The following is a 17,151-nucleotide window of genomic DNA, read 5'->3' on the forward strand; positions in this document are numbered from 1 at the left end:
GGCATTCAACAGTAGAGGATTCAAGAATCAAATCAACAATTTGAAATATGAGGAAGCAAAAACCACCCAATCAGAAGAGCAAAACGATAAAAGGATCCAAAAATATGAAGACAGTGTAAGGAGCCTCCGGGACAACTTCAAGCGTACCAACATCCGAATTTTTGGGGTGCCAGAAGAAGAGAGAGAGCAAGATACTGAGAACCTATTTGAAGAAATAATGACTGAAAACTTCCCCTACCTGGTGAAAGAAATAGACTTACAAGTCCAGGAAGCGCAGAGAACCCCAAACAAGAGAATCCAAAGAGGACCACACCAAGACACATCATAATTAAAATGCCAAGAGCAAAAGACAAAGAGAGAGTATTAAAAGCAGCAAGAGAAAAACAGTTAATTACCTACAAGGGAGTGCCCATAGGACTGTCAGCTGATTTCTCAACAGAAACTATGCAGGCCAGAAGGGAGTGGCAAGAAATATTCAAAGTGACAAATAGCAAGAACCTACAATCAAGAGTACTCTACCCAGCAAAGCTGACATTTAGAATTGAAGGTCAGATAAAGAGCTTCACCAGCAAGAAGTAGCTAAAGTTCATCACCACCAAACCAGTATTATATGAAATGCTGAAGGGTATTCTGTAAGAAGAGGAAGAAGAAGAAGGAAAAGAAAAAGATAAAATATATGAAGAATAAAATGGCAATAAATACATATCTATCAACAATTTAATCTAAAAATCAAAATAAATGAATAAGAAATCTAATGAACAGAATAAACTGGTGAATAAAATAGAATCAGAGGCATGGAAATGGAACAGACTGATGATTTTCAGAGGGAAAGGGGCTTGGGGGGCGGTGGGAAAAGATTAAACAAAGATTGTATATGCATACATGCATTACCTATGGACACAGACAACAGCGTGGCAAAGGCCTGGAGTGGAGCGGGAACCAGGTGGAGGGGGCCATGGGGGGAAAAAAGAGGGACATCTGTAATACTCTCAACAATAAAGATTAAAAAAAAAATGGTTTAAAGCAAAAAAAAAAAAAAAAAAAAAAAAAAAACATGAACTTGCACTGCTACCACTATTATACCCATTTCACAGTTGTAGAAATGGAAGCTCAGAGGTTATAAATCTTGCTAAAAATTGCTTGACTAATAAATAGCTGACCCAGAATTAGAACCTAAACTTATCTACTGCAAAGGGCATGCATACTGCCTGTTCTCTGCCCGTGCTGAAGGACACGCGCCCAGTCTGTGACAGGAAAAGCCGCCTTCCGCTGGTTCCCGCTCTTCCTCCCCGTCTTCCAGTTCTGCCAGCAGGCCTGTTCCTCTGCCGCAGCCAGATGGCTAAGGGAGCTCTCACTCTCCACCTTACTGTTGGGAGTCCTCACTGAGGTTTTCAAGGTCCGGCCAGGCCACGGCTGAGCTCTGGGGGAGTAACCGAGTGTGCACGGTCCTCTCCTTGAAGCAGCTACGGAGAAGTGGTAGCGTTTGAAAGAGGACGGCCGAGCCAAGAACTGAGACCTGGATTCTAAACACGCTGTTGTTCCTAAGCAGCTGAGACTCTAGGCAAGGTCCTGGACTTCTCGGTGCTTCTAGTAGTAACTGCAGCAGGTGCAACAATACCACCTGCCTGAGCTGCTGCAGGAGACAGGAATGGGACCGCCTGCGGCAGTGACGGCCACCCTGCGTACAGCACCGCAGCCCTCACTGCAGCGCACGTCTGCGTGCTCTGTGTGCGGGCAGCGGGCGGGAGGCCGGGGAAGGACGGACTCTTCTGGTCTGGGGAAGAGGCGGGAGAGCCGGAAGGCTTCCCACGTGGCCTGGGTCTTGCTGTCTAGAAGGAATAAGTAGAATTCACTTAAGGCGTGGACAGAGCTGTAGAGAGACGTCGGAGAGAAACCAAGGCGCCAGGCGAGGCCTGTGCGGGAGAGCTCCCTGGGAACGGCGCGCTTTGTCAGGGGCCCATTGAGGCTCAGCAAGGCCCTGCGAGTCTCTCTGGTTTTGTCCATTGGGAGGGGTCAGACCTCTCAGCGTGACCTTTCAAAGCCAGACTGCCCGGATTGAGGGCTGAATGGGAGGCGAGGCAATGGAGACTGAAGCCGTTGGTTTGGGAGAGGGAGGGAGAGGCTGAGAGTAACAGGAATTTTGATATTTTAAACATAGAGAGTAAAGGAGCATGTTTTTAGATTTTGGGGAGAGAACAGGGATGAAAATTGAAGGGGAGAAAAGATAATCCTGGGTAGCTGACAAAAGATGGATCAAGACAGAGATGGAACCCTGGCTGGTGTGGCTCAGTAGATAGAGCGTTGGCCTGTGGATGGAAGGATCCTGGGTTCGATTCCGGTCAAGGGCATGTACCTTGGTTGCAGGCTCCTCCCCGGCCCGGGCCCTGGTAGGGGCGTGGGCAGGAGGCAACCCATCGACGTGCTTCTCTCACATCAATGTTTCTCTCTGTCTTTCTCTCTCTTCCACTCCCTCTAAAAACCAATGGAAGAATTTCCTCGGGTGAGGATTAACACAACAACAAAGACAGAGCTGGCAGGACCACGGAAACACCTGCTGCAGCTGCAGGGCAGCTCAGCTGGGGGGCCTCTGAGGGGGGTTTCCTTTGGGGCTTGTCAGGCCTGAGTCTTGGTGAGGCACCATGAACCTCTGTGCATGGAGGAACAAAGGGGTGGGAGGCGTGGCAGGGGCGTGAAGTCCTGCTGGAGACGGGGAGACGCTGAGCAGAGCTGGCTGGAAGGCGGTGTGAGGGCGAGGCCCTGTGAGGAGCTGGGATCCACGAACAGGGAGGGGGGGGGGGGGCCCTGTCCCGCGGTGCTGCTGGGAGCTGCTGACCAGGGTCGGTTACCGCAGGAGACTGAAGAAGTCCGAGCCGGGAGACTGAGGCAGAGGCTACTGAACTTTAAAAGCAGAGAACACAGCTAGCCTGTGAGGCTTCCTGGCCTCTCCGAGAAAGTGGAGGTGCAATGGGAGAGTTTTCTCTTCAGACTCTTCACTCCGTGACACGTACTGAACACCGTGGGTAAGCACCAGGCTTGGGAGCTGGACTTATTCAGATCCCCGAGAGGGGAGATGGACGCCTGGCCCGGGGACGCGGCCTCCCTAAGACCTGCCCTTGCAAGTGGAAACCTTCACACGGAAGAGGGGAGGCGTGGATTCCCTGAGCAGATGCACTCCTGCCTGCTTCCCTTTACAATGGTGCAGCTCAGATTACAGTCACACAGGACCTCATTGTTCATAAAAGCCTTTCCCATCTTTATTTCCTGGGCTGTTTCCTAGAAGACTCTGAACCCGGCAGCTGGATGCCTTTCTGTGGCTGCACGGAGGGAGCTCTGAGGCCCGCCCGCCCTCGGCCTGTCCCGGCTGCTCCATCCGCAGGCCCGCACGGACCTGCAGGCAATCACTTCTGTCTGAGCGGGAGCCTGTGAGCTTTGCCCTTTCTGCCAACACTATAGGTCAGACCCCTTTGGAGGTTTACCTCGGTAGCTTCTGAGTGTCGGAGAGTCCATAAAAACTCCAACATAGCCATGAAAATGGCCACGATTAAGCCACAAATAAGAACCACAAAGATTCCACCAATATTCTCCATTCCCAGTCCTGTAAGAAAGTGATAACAAAAAAAATAGTGTAAAAGAGCTGGAAGACACAAACATCCTACCAAAAATGCTGCAGTCACTTCAATGACAGAAAGTAAGTCTTGCAGATGCTTTTCATACATATTCCTTAAAGAGATATAACTATTTGCTTGGAAAAGTGCATCGTGGCGGGAGGAAAAGAGGGGAGGGGCCCTAGTTGCCAATCGGGGAGAAAAGCTCCCCAAAGGGCTCTGGGAGGGGGCGGGGCATTTTAAGAAAAGAGCTCAGGGAAGTTTGATTTCGCCTGTGATACCAAAATACTGGTGCATTCCAGTACTTGCATAAAAATGTAGCCCATCTTATTTATCATGTGTTTGCTTGATATAGAATAATTGTTTTAACCAAACTATAGAGAAACATATGTTTACTAAAATACTACTTGGGAAATTAAAACCTTTTATCTTACTTTTTATCCTATCAGACCAGAGGTTCCCAAACCTACCTACCATCAGAATCACCTGGGGAATTTGTTAAAATATCGATTCCTCATTGTTCCCCAGACTTCTCAAACCCACATCTCAGGAGATGGAGCCCAGGAATCTGATTTTAACACATTTGATAGGAAACTCTTGTCCAGCCAGGCCATGAATAGTTTTCAAATTGGCGTTTTGGGAAGTTGTACTTGACTAAGTTCCTTGAAGTCAGGCATAGTTTCTGGCTGGGCCTCCTTGCCTGGCACACGGGCGTGTGGCACCACTCGGTAAAGATCTGCGGTTATATGGCTGCTTCTTCCACAGCGCCGCCCCCTGAGTGCAGCTCTGTCACTGCACGTCACGTTGGCGTCGAAGAAACCCACCCAACAGCACCTCCACCAGGAAGATGCCGGGGCTGCTGGCACCGGCCTGCTCCAGGTGCTGCCAAGTCTGCGTGTCCGTCCGCAGTGTCATGGGATGTGGAGCTACGGCAGCGCCAGGGGAAGCCTGCTTCACCCAACGCCAAGGGGTGAGCTAGGTCCAGAGCAGACCGCTGGGAGAGCCCTCAGCAGCCTCCGAAAGAGCCCTCAGCAGCCGCCTAGATGCGGGGTGTCCTCTCACAGAGCCTCAGGGGGTGTCTGTTGTTTTCTTGTTTGGTTTTACAATAACCTAGAGCAGTCAGTGCCTCCTACACTACACTTCGACACTGCGAGCGAGGCCAGCCCTCCGTGCGAGGGGCCAGGTGGGCGGTGCTCTGTCTGCAGCCCGTCCCGGCCCCTGGGGGAAGGAGGGCTGCTGGGTGGATGATCAAAGCCAGGGCGTTATTTAAAGCTCAGTGATAGGGAGGCCCACAGGGCACAGGGCAGACTCCACCTTTGAGAGGAAAGGTGCCGGAGGTTTACTGGAACTCTCGCACCTAACCTGGGAGCATTTGGGCAGAAGGCTTTTGTCCACAGAAACATCAGGATCCATGGGGAGGTGGGGGCACAGGGCCACGTAGGCGAGAACGCACCCAGGATCCGGCTGTGGGCAGGCAGACGCTCCAGCGCCAGGTTTCCGGGGGTGAGGACTAGGTACGGGATGCACCTGAGCTCCATGGACAAGCTGGGTTCCCTGCTGCCCCTTGCCCCTGGGGAGAAGGCGACGGCGTCCCCAGGGAAGGGTTCCCACCAAGGACGCCCACCTGGTCTGGCAGCTCCCAAGGGATTGCTGTGCTTTCTATCCGCCTCCCCTGCACTTGGGGTGGTGCTGTCCCACATGGAAAAGACACCGGGAGCCCCTTGACGGGCCTCCACCTCCCCTCGTGTTCCTGCGGGGGGGGGGGTCCTGCCGCACGGACATGCCCCCACATTGCTGCTTCGCACAACGTGAAAGGAAGAGCAGGAAAAGGAGGATGGAGACATCCCAGATGCACTCCTGTGCCCTCCAACTCTGTCTACTGCACACCCTCCTCTTCCCTCCTTCTTTGGACAAACTTTTTGAAGCTGTTATTTATATCAGAACTATTTTAAAGACATTTTAAAGCCCTAAAATGCTTACATTTGGAGACCTCACCTCACATAAAAGCAAGTAGAAGAAAATGTGCCCACTTCTTACGTAAAATGCATTTTTAAAATTTTTCTTCTGAAATGACTTAATGGAACAAAAAGGTTATAATTGGCTGTGATTTCTCAGCATTCATTGTGCAAACTGAGAAAAATCCACAAAAATTGTTTCTAAATGTAATGACATTTTTATGAATACTACATTTAAAAATTAATAAAGTCAAAACAATGTCACATTTTGGAGATATTTAATTAAATATGTCTGTCTTAATTAAATTTTGCAGTTTTCTATTTGCATAATATTCTGCGGGCCTCATACATAATTTTGGCTGCTGGAGAAACTTTAGGCCCCAGGGGTCTTGTCCATGGCATTTGGAAGTGTCCTGGGAGGTCTTGTCCACGGCATTTGGAGGTGTTCTGGGGGGTCTTGTCCATGGCATTTGGAGGTGTCCTGGGGGGTCCTGTCCACGGCATTTGGAGGTGTCCTGGGGGGGGGTCTTGTCCATGGCATTTGGAGGTGTCCTTGGGGGTCTTGTCCATGGCATTTGGAGGTGTCCTGGGGGGTCTTGTCCATGGCATTTGGAGGTGTCCTTGGGGGTCTTGTCCATGGCATTTGGAGGTGTCCTTGGGGGTCTTGTCCATGGCATTTGGAGGTGTCCTGGGGGGTCTTGTCCATGGCATTTGGAGGTGTCCTGGGGGGGGGTCTTGTCCATGGCATTTGGAGGTGTCTCTTGTCCATGGCATTTGGAGGTGTCCTGGGAGGTCTTGTCCATGGCATTTGGAGGTGTCCTGGGGGGTCTTGTCCATGGCATTTGGAGGTGTCCTGGGGGGTCTTGTCCATGGCATTTGGAGGTGTCCTGGGGGGTCTTGTCCATGGCATTTGGAGGTGTCCTGGGGGGTCTTGTCCATGGCATTTGGAGGTGTCCTGGGGGGTCTTGTCCATGGCATTTGGAGGTGTCCTGGGGGGTCTTGTCCATGGCATTTGGAGGTGTCCTGGGGGGGGGGTCTTGTCCATGGCATTTGGAGGTGTCCTGGGGGGGTCTTGTCCATGGCATTTGGAGGTGTCCTGGGGGGTCTTGTCCATGGCATTTGGAGGTGTCCTGGGGGGTCTTGTCCATGGCATTTGGAGGTGTCCTGGGGGGTCTTGTCCATGGCATTTGGAGGTGTCCTGGGGGGTCTTGTCCATGGCATTTGGAGGTGTCCTGGGGGGTCTTGTCCATGGCATTTGGAGGTGTCCTGGGGGGTCTTGTCCATGGCATTTGGAGGTGTCCTGGGGGGTCTTGTCCATGGCATTTGGAGGTGTCCTGGGGGGGTCTTGTCCATGGCATTTGGAGGTGTCCTGGGGGGTCTTGTCCATGGCATTTGGAGGTGTCCTGGGGGGGGGGTCTTGTCCATGGCATTTGGAGGTGTCCTTGGGGGGTCTTGTCCATGGCATTTGGAGGTGTCCTGGGGGGTCTTGTCCATGGCATTTGGAGGTGTCCTGGGGGGTCTTGTCCATGGCATTTGGAGGTGTCCTGGGGGGGGGTCTTGTCCATGGCATTTGGAGGTGTCCTTGGGGGTCTTGTCCATGGCATTTGGAGGTGTCCTGGGGAGGTCTTGTCCATGGCATTTGGAGGTGTCCTGGGGGGTCTTGTCCATGGCATTTGGAGGTGTCCTGGGGGGTCTTGTCCATGGCATTTGGAGGTGTCCTGGGGGGGGGGGTCTTGTCCATGGCATTTGGAGGTGTCCTGGGGGGTCTTGTCCATGGCATTTGGAGGTGTCCTGGGGGGGGGTCTTGTCCATGGCATTTGGAGGTGTCCTGGGGGGGGGTCTTGTCCATGGCATTTGGAGGTGTCCTGGGGGGGGTCTTGTCCATGGCATTTGGAGGTGTCCTTGGGGGTCTTGTCCATGGCATTTGGAGGTGTCCTGGGAGGTCTTGTCCATGGCATTTGGAGGTGTCCTGGGGGGTCTTGTCCATGGCATTTGGAGGTGTCCTGGGGGGGGGTCTTGTCCATGGCATTTGGAAGTGTCCTGGGGGGTCTTGTCCATGGCATTTGGAGGTGTGCTGGGGGGGGGTCTTGTCCATGGCATTTGGAAGTGTCCTGGGGGGTCTTGTCCATGGCATTTGGAAGTGTTTTGGGGGGTCTTGTCCATGGCATTTGGAGGTGTCCTGGGGGGTCTTGTCCATGGCATTTGGAAGTGTTTTGGGGGGGGTCTTGTCCATGGCATTTGGAGGTGTCCTTGGGGGGGGGTCTTGTCCATGGCATTTGGAGGTGTCCTGGGAGGTCTTGTCCATGGCATTTGGAGGTGTCCTGGGAGGTCTTGTCCATGGCATTTGGAGGTGTCCTGGGGGGTCTTGTCCATGGCATTTGGAGGTGTCCTGGGGGGTCTTGTCCATGGCATTTGGAGGTGTCCTGGGGGGGGGTCTTGTCCATGGCATTTGGAGGTGTCCTGGGGGGTCTTGTCCATGGCATTTGGAGGTGTCCTGGGGGGGGGTCTTGTCCATGGCATTTGGAGGTGTCCTGGGGGGTCTTGTCCATGGCATTTGGAGGTGTCCTGGGGGGGGGGTCTTGTCCATGGCATTTGGAGGTGTCCTTGGGGGTCTTGTCCATGGCATTTGGAAGTGTGCTGGGGGGTCTTGTCCATGGCATTTGGAGGTGTTTTGGGGGGTCTTGTCCATGGCATTTGGAAGTGTCCTGGGGGGTCTTGTCCATGGCATTTGGAAGTGTTTTGGGGGGTCTTGTCCATGGCATTTGGAGGTGTGCTGGGGGGGGGGTCTTGTCCATGGCATTTGGAAGTGTGCTGGGGTGGGGGGTCTTGTCCATGGCATTTGGAGGTGTTCTGGGGGGTCTTGTCCATGGCATTTGGAGGTGTCCTGGGGGGTCTTGTCCATGGCATTTGGAAGTGTTTTGGGGGGTCTTGTCCATGGCATTTGGAGGTGTCCTGGGGGGTCTTGTCCATGGCATTTGGAAGTGTTTTGGGGGGTCTTGTCCATGGCATTTGGAAGTGTTTTGGGGGGTCTTGTCCATGGCATTTGGAAGTGTTTTGGGGGGTCTTGTCCATGGCATTTGGAAGTGTTTTGGGGGGTCTTGTCCATGGCATTTGGAAGTGTTTTGGGGGGTCTTGTCCATGGCATTTGGAGGTGTCCTGGGGGGTCTTGTCCATGGCATTTGGAAGTGTTCTGGGGGGTCTTGTCCATGGCATTTGGAAGTGTCCTGGGGGGTCTTGTCCATGGCATTTGGAGGTGTTTTGGGGGGTCTTGTCCATGGCATTTGGAGGTGTGCTGGGGGGGGGTCTTGTCCATGGCATTTGGAGGTGTTTTGGGGGGTCTTGTCCATGGCATTTGGAAGTGTTTTGGGGGATCTTGTCCATGGCATTTGGAGGTGTTCTGGATTCACGCTTGTTTTTCCTATCACTCCTCGTCCTGTGCAGTTTCCCCTGCACCAAATGTTCCATGAGCACTTCATGCCTGACGCACTGGGAAAGGCCTAGGCCTGGCCTTCGCGGCCGCCGGCAGCCCTGGGCGTGCATGCTGCCTTGCCCGCCGCTGCCCTCCACCTCCTCCGGCCTTTGCTTGCTGGGGGCAGGGTCTCCTCCTTTTCCTGCGTGTGGCCTCTTGCTGCTCCTCCACGCACCAGGCTGAGACAAATCCTGCCGATTTCACCTCAGATGCTTTTCAGCCCCTTCCCCTTCCCTCTCTGCTACCACTGCCGGGCCAGGCCCACATCTCTCGGGGCAGAGTGACTTCCTGCTGGTATCTGTCACCTCCCAGCCCTGCTCCACACGGAGTTGCCTGGGTGGCCTTTCTGCGACTTGCCTGGGTGGCCTTTCTGCAAAGCACAGTCGAACTATGACACACCCTCTGGTAACAGAGCTGCTGGGAGCCCCCAGGGCACCCCACTGTCAATGCTACCTGTCCTTCACTCCTGTGAGCACCTCTGCCCGGGACCTGTGCCCACCCCCATTCACACCCTGGCTAGGCTCCCCCTCTCCTTTCGGATGGAGCTCGGGGGTCACCTCCGTCAGGCCATTCTTCCCGGTGTGGCCTGACTCGGTCAGTTACGTCACTTTAGTGTTTTACTGATTCCGCTCTGTGCACCGCTCCAAGGTTGCATAAAACAGCACATGAGTTTAATTCTGTGTTATCTGGCCTCCCCATGAGACTGTGCGTCCCGGGAGGGGGCGCTCACCCTTGCTCAGCCTGCAACTCCGCAGCCACAGTGGTGGGAGCCCAGTGAGAGCCTGAGAAGTGGGTGTTGAAAGAATGAGCAGAAAGAAAGGGGTAACGTCCCAGACGCAGAAACCCGAGTTATCAAAAGCTTTGGGTCCATCCTGTGATGTGTATTCATCCCCAATTACGTTTTGTTTGAAATAATAGTAAAGCGTGGCACCCCTTGCCCAGTGCTCCCAGCCTGGTCAGAGGCATCAGCCCAGACTGTACTGAGCGGCTGGGCAGGGGGACGATGCCCGCTGTGCGGGGCAGCACTGCACACAGGCGTGGGGGGGGGCGGCAGGCAGGTGGGGGGCAGCAGGCGGGGGGGGCTGGCAGGGGGGGGCGGCAGGCGGGGGGGCAGGCAGGCGGGGGGGGGCGGCAGGCAGGTGGGGGGCGGCAGGCGGGGGGGGCAGGCGGGGGGGGCGGCAGGCAGGGGGGGGCGGCAGGCGGGGGGGGCAGGCAGGAGGCTGGGAGGGCGGCAGGCGGGGGGGGGGGCGGCAGGCGGTGGGGGGGGCGGCAGGCGGGGGCAGGCAGGCAGGAGGCTGGCGGCGGGGGGGCGGGGGGGGGCGGCAGCAGGGGCTGGCTCTGTGCTGGGTGATTTTGGTGAGACCAGGGAAGCGTTCTGGAGGGCCTGAGCGTTTAACAGGATGCTGCTGGGAACCGGGAGTCACTGAGACGCCCACCGGCTGGCTCTCTTCCCAGCTTCTCCTGTCAGGGCCGGATGTCAGTCATGGGCACCGGCTCCAGCTCCAGCCGGTGGTTCCTGGCTGAGTGGCCTCTCCCCTGGGGGGAGCCTTACAGACCACTCGTGCCTTTAGGATGTGTTGGAAAGAGGAAGCTTCGAGCATAGATGCTGGCAGAGTCAGAGCTGAGAGACAGAGCGGGGGGAGGGGCGCGGGTGCTGAGAGGATGCAGCACTTCTTTTCTCACTGTCTCCCTCATCCTCCAGAAGTCAGATGCCTCACAGCCAGCCCCTCAGGGCAGCCTCTGGTGGGCTCCTCCGGGCCTGACCACAGGACCTCACTGCCCTCCCAGAGGCGCCCCCAGGGCCATCCCTCCCCCGCCTCCTCAGACAGATCCACCCACACAGATGGTTCTCAAACTGGGGTTTCCTACTGGCACTCGGCCGCGAGCTCAGCTGGGGCCCAGCAGTGAGATCGTACCAAGTGACCCAGAATCGAGCTCTCCCCACAAACTCATGGCTGCTAACCACTGGCTTGGTGCCACACACAAATACAAATGACAGCTGACCAGTACCTACAAACAAACACATCTGCTTCTAAAGCTGTGAGTCACTGAGGGGCCCGGAAGGGCGAGCCTCTGCGTAGACCTGGCTCTCCAGCCCCACCCCCGCCCGCCCTGCCTTCGGCGGGACTGGGGGGTCTTCACACTGGGATCTGGGTGCGCACATGCCTCACCCACAAGCCTTGCAAGCCTCAGGCGGCACTGCAGACATGTGCGCCAGACGCAGGGACGTTACTCATGGCCAAGGAAGGGCAGCTGTGGCCTGGGAGGCAGAGAGACAGAGAGGCCCAGGAGCCACGAGGCAGGTGGGAGGCAGGAGAGCTGCGCAGTCTCCCAGGGGCCAGCGCGGCTCCTCTCGGACGGCGGCCAGCACCCATTTTTAAGGAGCTTCCTGAGCCGAGCAGGGTCCAGGGGCTGGAGCTCGGTGCAATGCTCCTCGCTGAAAACATTTGATCAGACGTGAATTTTTTAACCAATATGACTTTCAAGTACCTTCTATTTCAGAATCACATTCACCGACAAATACATCCATTGGCCACACTTATTTGTTGTGAACAGCACCTTCCCCTGGGCCGCGTGTGAGCGACCTGCACGGCCTTCCCGGAGAAGGTGCTGGGGACTGACCGAGCCTGCTTGTCATCTCTCCCGGCGTTTCCTGCGGCCTCTGAGGGCGAGGCCAGCAGCCATGGAGACAGGGATGGAGAAGAGTAGGGAGAGGGAATGAAACAGAAAGGGGATGGGAAAGGCATTTGATAAGTTTCGCAATTTATCAAAACACAAATTATGGGGGAGGCACTTTACAATTTATCCAAATCTGAGCTCAAGCACTTCATTTTAAAAAACATTTCTTACGTCATTCACTTATTAAAAACACTGTAAGGAAGGCCCGCTGTCCAAATTTCACAGTTAAAGAAATGAAAATTCAGAGCACTTAAGTTGCCCAAGTTTTTACACCTAAGATGTGAAATCTAGAAAAATCCTACTGCCTGGCTAATGTTCTTTATACAAACCAAGTTGTTCTTTATAAGTGTTCACTATGAACACAGCTCCATGCAAACATTTAAATTCAGTCCTAACAGTTGCCTTGTGAAGTCAGCACTACCCATTCAAATATATATAATTGATTTCTAAAGAGAGAGGAAGGCAGAGGGAGAGAAACATGGATGTGAGAGCAAAACACTAAACGGCTGCCTCTTGCACGCCCCCTACTGGGATCAATCCAGCAACTGCAACTGAGACATGAGCCCTGACCAAGAGCCAAACTGGCAACCTTTGGTGCTCGGCCGACGCCCAACCAGCTGAGCCTCTGCTCTTCCTTCCGTTTTCCTGACAAGGAAGCCTGGGGCCTGGAGTCAGGCCACCTGCTGGGCCCTGACCCCACCCACACGCCTCTCCCAGGAGCCGGGTCCTTCCAGTTGCAGGGGCTGATTACAGAGCTCAGCCTGGCGCCCCATGACGGAACTCAACCCTGGGACCCCCACCCGGAGCGACTGGGGGGAAGGGGCCCCAGGTGTGGCTATTAGCTCCACTGATAAAATCCCCTTCTCTTCTGGAGAACGTGCTTGAATCAATGATTCACTGACTTAGTTTCCAGACAGAGTTGGTGGCAGTCTCCACGGCTGCGACCCCCCGTGAGGCCCACCCGCTGGACCACAGCGGCCTCGATTCCTGACCGCGCTTTGCATTTGATTAGGGAGAAGCTCTCTGCGAGCCTCTCTCTAAGACACTCTCTGAACGCCCACATTCGGGTTCCAGTCTGGCTCTGTCCAGAGGAACCAGAAAACCAGGATGGTCAGGCTGGGCCACCTGCGCAGACAGAGAGGAAAACATCCCCAGAACGCCCCTCCCGCCCCCCATCACTTGCCCCCACACTCGCTAAGACGTCTCATCTCACACTTCCATTCCCAAGCTGTGCCCGTGAGCGAACTTCCTGCTCTCAGGATTGTGTGAGGAGGCACTGGCCGCCCTTCCGTCCTTGAAAGGGGCCCCTGCGCTTCACAGCCGGGGGGTGGGGGGGCATTGATGTTCCTTCGGAGCTTGACGGTGAGCTTGTGTGTTTCAAGATGAAGGCATTTCGTTGCCTTGGAAGCCACTCCTGCCTTTTTGAGACTCTAGCCATGGTTCTGCGAGCCGCCAGCAGCCCTCCCCCTGGAATTGGGATGCTGGCACCTGCGAGTGGCTAGCAGAACCTCTTTCCACAGGAGCCGAGTGAGGAAACAAGAAGTGTTTTGGAGAAGAAAAGGCAGAAAAAATGAAACAGCCTGGAAGGAAGCCGCTCTGTGTGCTGCTCCCGTCCCCCGCCGGAGCTGCCGGCACGCTTAGCTGCACGAAGTGGGCGCCGCGGAGCGGAGGCGGCGAGGCGCGGCCCAGGCCACGTCCGCGCTGCGGGGGTCGGACCCGGCAGCTCACCCATGCGAGGGCTCTCCTCTGGGGTGGGGACTAGAGGTGGGATAGCCAGGGTCTTCCTTTAAATTTCTCGCATTTTAACAGGACAACAAGGCAGAAAGGGATTGGGTTGGGCACCAGCACTGTCTGGTTCTTTCTCGTTGAAACCGATCGGGCCCCTCACAGTCCCCTCACCTCCGTCTCTGCCTCACCTACATTTTCCCCACTCCTCTGGGCACAGGCCAAAGCTGTCTTAAATCGGGAAGAGGTCACCCGGTCGGCGTCAGAAAGCGGTCTAAGGCCACTGCTCCTGGTCAGCGTGCGGCACGAGGAGGAGGATGCTCCCAGGCCGGGTAGGAGGACCCGGTCTTTGGGGCCGCGCGGTCCTGCTCTCCTGGCTCAGGAGGGGTCTCCTGAGCAGCACGCTATGCCCTGAGTCTGATGGCAGATTGGACCAAGTGAGGGCCTCTCGCTCCAGCGGGGCTTCTCCTGGGTCAGAGGTCACATGGACTGTCGTGGCCAGGACGCCTTTTGTTTGGGCTTCGGCCAAGGCAGATGCGGAGCCCCTGCCTGACTCGGGCACACGCTGCGGTGGCTGGAGGGGAGCGGCGTCCTGGCTGTCACACTGAGTCGCACCCCTCCCGACGGCTCCCCGACATCCCTGCTGATCGCTGCAGAGGCAGGCCATGGGCTGCTGGTGGGGCCTGGCATCCTCTGGGGCACCGGGCGGGCAGGTGACTTCCACCGGTTACTTTCCCTTTTCATCGGCTCAGCTCTCTTCTCCGGCCGGAGAAGCTTGGTCTCCCAGCCGGCCGCGGGGAGAAGCCTCCTGGCCACGCCTCTCCATCGCGCTGGGAGCCGGTCTGTGGGTCTCTCCCCAGCCCGCCTGCACTCCGCGTCAGATCAGCCTCCGAGCCCTCTGTGGAATGGGGAAGAATTTCCAAAGCCAGCCACGCTGCCAAAATGGTAACAGTTCTCTACAAATGCACCTAATTTCTGCCTCCCATTCCCATTCCCACTTGATTGCCAAAAACGTAGACTTCCTGGTCATTTCGGTTCTAAACTCAGTTAAAGGCAGCGTTTCCTCTGTTCCCCTCCCCCGGCATGCTTTTCAGGCCTAGGAGATGCTGTGGAATGATTTCCCGGATTCTTGTCTGGGGTCCAGGAAACAGACCTTCTACATGGGTCCATGTGCCATCTCTCATGCCTGCAGTCCGCCAAGCACGACATGTACTTCCGGGGATTGCCAAACTCCAGCAAAAATCTCTTTCCTCTTGGAATCCCCAACGAATCTAGAAGTTGTATCTGCCACTCTCCACCTCCCAGCAGGACACGGGCTCCTTCCGGGACCTGCCACGTGCAGCACCGCCTTCCTGCTCGGAAGGCCGTCCTGACCAGGGAGCCCTTGGGCATCCGGTTTGCAGAGGACCTGGCTTTCCTCTGCTCTCCTCACTCTCTCTAGCTGCACGCTAAGTCCCTGCAGGCAATTACCCTTTTGTTTCCAAAGCACTTTTCTAGCAAATCAAACTCAATGACTTCTTTTTGTTAATCCTCCCCCGAGGGTATTTTCCATTGATTTTTTAGGGAGAGTGGAAGGGAGAGGGAGAGACAGAGAGAAACATCCATGTGAGAGAGACACATCCATGGGTTGCCTCCTGCTCGGGCCTTGACCAGGGCCCAGGCCGGGGAGGATCCTGCAACCAAGGTCTGTGCCCTTGACTGGAATCGAATCCGGGACCCTTTGGTCCGCAGGCTGACGCTCTATCCACTGAGCCATACCGGCCAGGGCCAAACACTGTGACTGCTAAGAACATTGTTCTGCAATGACGGTGCCCTGGGCCCACGAATGCCACCCAGAGCTCAGAGCTCTACCCCACAGCACTGCTTCCATGCTGCCCCCTCTCCCCCGGAGCCCAGGACGTCTGCAGCCAATGCCCTCCAACCCGGTCGCTCCGGAGTGGGATTCACGTGCCAGGCCAGGGCACCAGCTAAACTCCGGGCAGTCTGTGGGCTTCTTCCTGGAATGCTGATTTATTTCAAGCTTCGGCAGGAAAAACATTTCTACATTAAATAAACATGCCTATATTATGCGGTCAGATGCAAAATTCACATGTGTTTGTAGGACAACACAGAACACTTTAAGGAAACTCTAAGCATGGTGGGCTACCTGAGGCTATGCACGCACATCCCAGGAGTGTAACCATTTTCCTCTGCTACTCGCCCTCTGAGGGAGGCCTGGGACACGCTGATGGACAGTCCCAGGGCCTTTGCCAGGTCTCAGCGCCCTGCAGCTCCGACCTCCTCCTGCTTACCCAGAGCAGTGCCGAGGGCAGCCCCTGTGCTCCCAGCGCTCCTGAAACAGTGGCTCTAACAAATCTTCGGGGTCCTGGCCAAACGTCTCCCCAAAGCATTCCTGACCTTTGCCCAGAATCAGTCACGTCTTCCTCTGGGCGTCATAACTCCCGTCATTAAAGCAGTCCCACGCGCAGCCACCAGACAGACGCGCCGTGCCGCCCTCTGCGCTCCAGCCCTCTGCGCTCCAGCCCTCTGAGCGCAGGGCCGTGTCGTATTCCTTTCTGTCATCCCCGAGCCTAGCACAGGGCCCGCAGGCAGGCTGCAGGCTGTTTGTTGGATGCAATGGGGACTGTGAACACTTCCAAGTGCCCACACCTGGGGTCAGTGTCCCTGTTCGGGAGGAAGCAGACACAGGATGAGGGTGAAGATGGTACCGGGCTGGAGGTCCTTAGAAGTTTGCTCATTCATTCATTCATTCATTCATTTGTTGCTTATCCTTCCATCAAATACTGCTGCGGATAACATGCTGGTTACTGGGATACGAAAATGAGAACCGGGCCCTGGCCTTGGGTTTCTCCTAGTCCATGAGAGACAGATGTCAACAAACACAAAGTAAATGCCCCAAGCGTCGGTTTTCGGAGAGCTATGTAGCCTTACGGAGCGTGGAGAGTGGACAGGCACCGAGGCTTGTGGACGCTGCTTAGACTCTCGTTGTGCCTACTGCTCCTTTAGACCGAGGTTTTAGAATAGAACCCGCACTCATTTCCTGTGTGCCAGGCACGGTGCTGAGCGCTGAGCACGGGTGAACTCCTCCCACTTCCTCGGTGACGGCCCCTTAGACAGGGACCCTTCCTGGCGGCCTGAGATGGAAAATTATTGCCTCTCCCGCGAAGGGCCACCGGGCGCCATGGCCTAAGCAGTGTCTAGCACAAGAGCATCTGTGGAGTGGGGTACGTTTGACCCACAGCCCCTGGTCCCGAATCCTCAGACCTGCCTCAGGAAGAGAGCCGTGCTCGGCGTGTGAAGACGTGAAGAGCCTCACTCCCGGGGGCGCTCAGAGCCCATTGGACTCCGGTGACATCCAAGGGGAGAGACGGTACAGCGAGGTCCCTGCGCGAAAACCCGAGGCGCCCAGTCCCAGGTCGCCATCCCCACGTGTCTGCTTGAGAGCGTAGATAAGCACACACACACACACACACACACACACACACACATGCACACGCACACGCGCGCACACACACACACACACACACGCAGAAGTGAGCACCCAAAGCGAGGGCCTGCGGCGGGTTCGGGTCAGGGACGCAGGGGAAACCAGGGAGTGAGGTGACTCAGTAGCCACTCAAGGGAAAGCGGTGCCAGGCGATGCCCTGGGATTCGGGCAGCAGAAAGGAGAGCTGAGCATCAGGGCAGCGGGAGAGGGAGGCGAGGCTCCGAGGCCACG

At 55.8% G+C, this 17,151-nt stretch overlaps 1 protein-coding gene across 1 annotated transcript in view; it reads right to left on the reverse strand.

Moving 5' to 3' along the window:
• The window catches only part of GRIK4 (glutamate ionotropic receptor kainate type subunit 4), a 204,195-nt gene that overhangs the window by 1,520 nt on the left and 185,524 nt on the right, over positions 1–17,151 (reverse strand). The window contains exon 18 of the mRNA XM_054712522.1: positions 3,477–3,595. Within this exon, the coding sequence (XP_054568497.1) occupies positions 3,477–3,595 (119 nt within the window). The remainder of the gene's footprint in view (positions 1–3,476; positions 3,596–17,151) is intronic.

The sequence above is a fragment of the Eptesicus fuscus genome, chromosome 23 (genome assembly GCF_027574615.1).
Source record: "Eptesicus fuscus isolate TK198812 chromosome 23, DD_ASM_mEF_20220401, whole genome shotgun sequence".
NCBI lineage: Eukaryota > Metazoa > Chordata > Mammalia > Chiroptera > Vespertilionidae > Eptesicus > Eptesicus fuscus.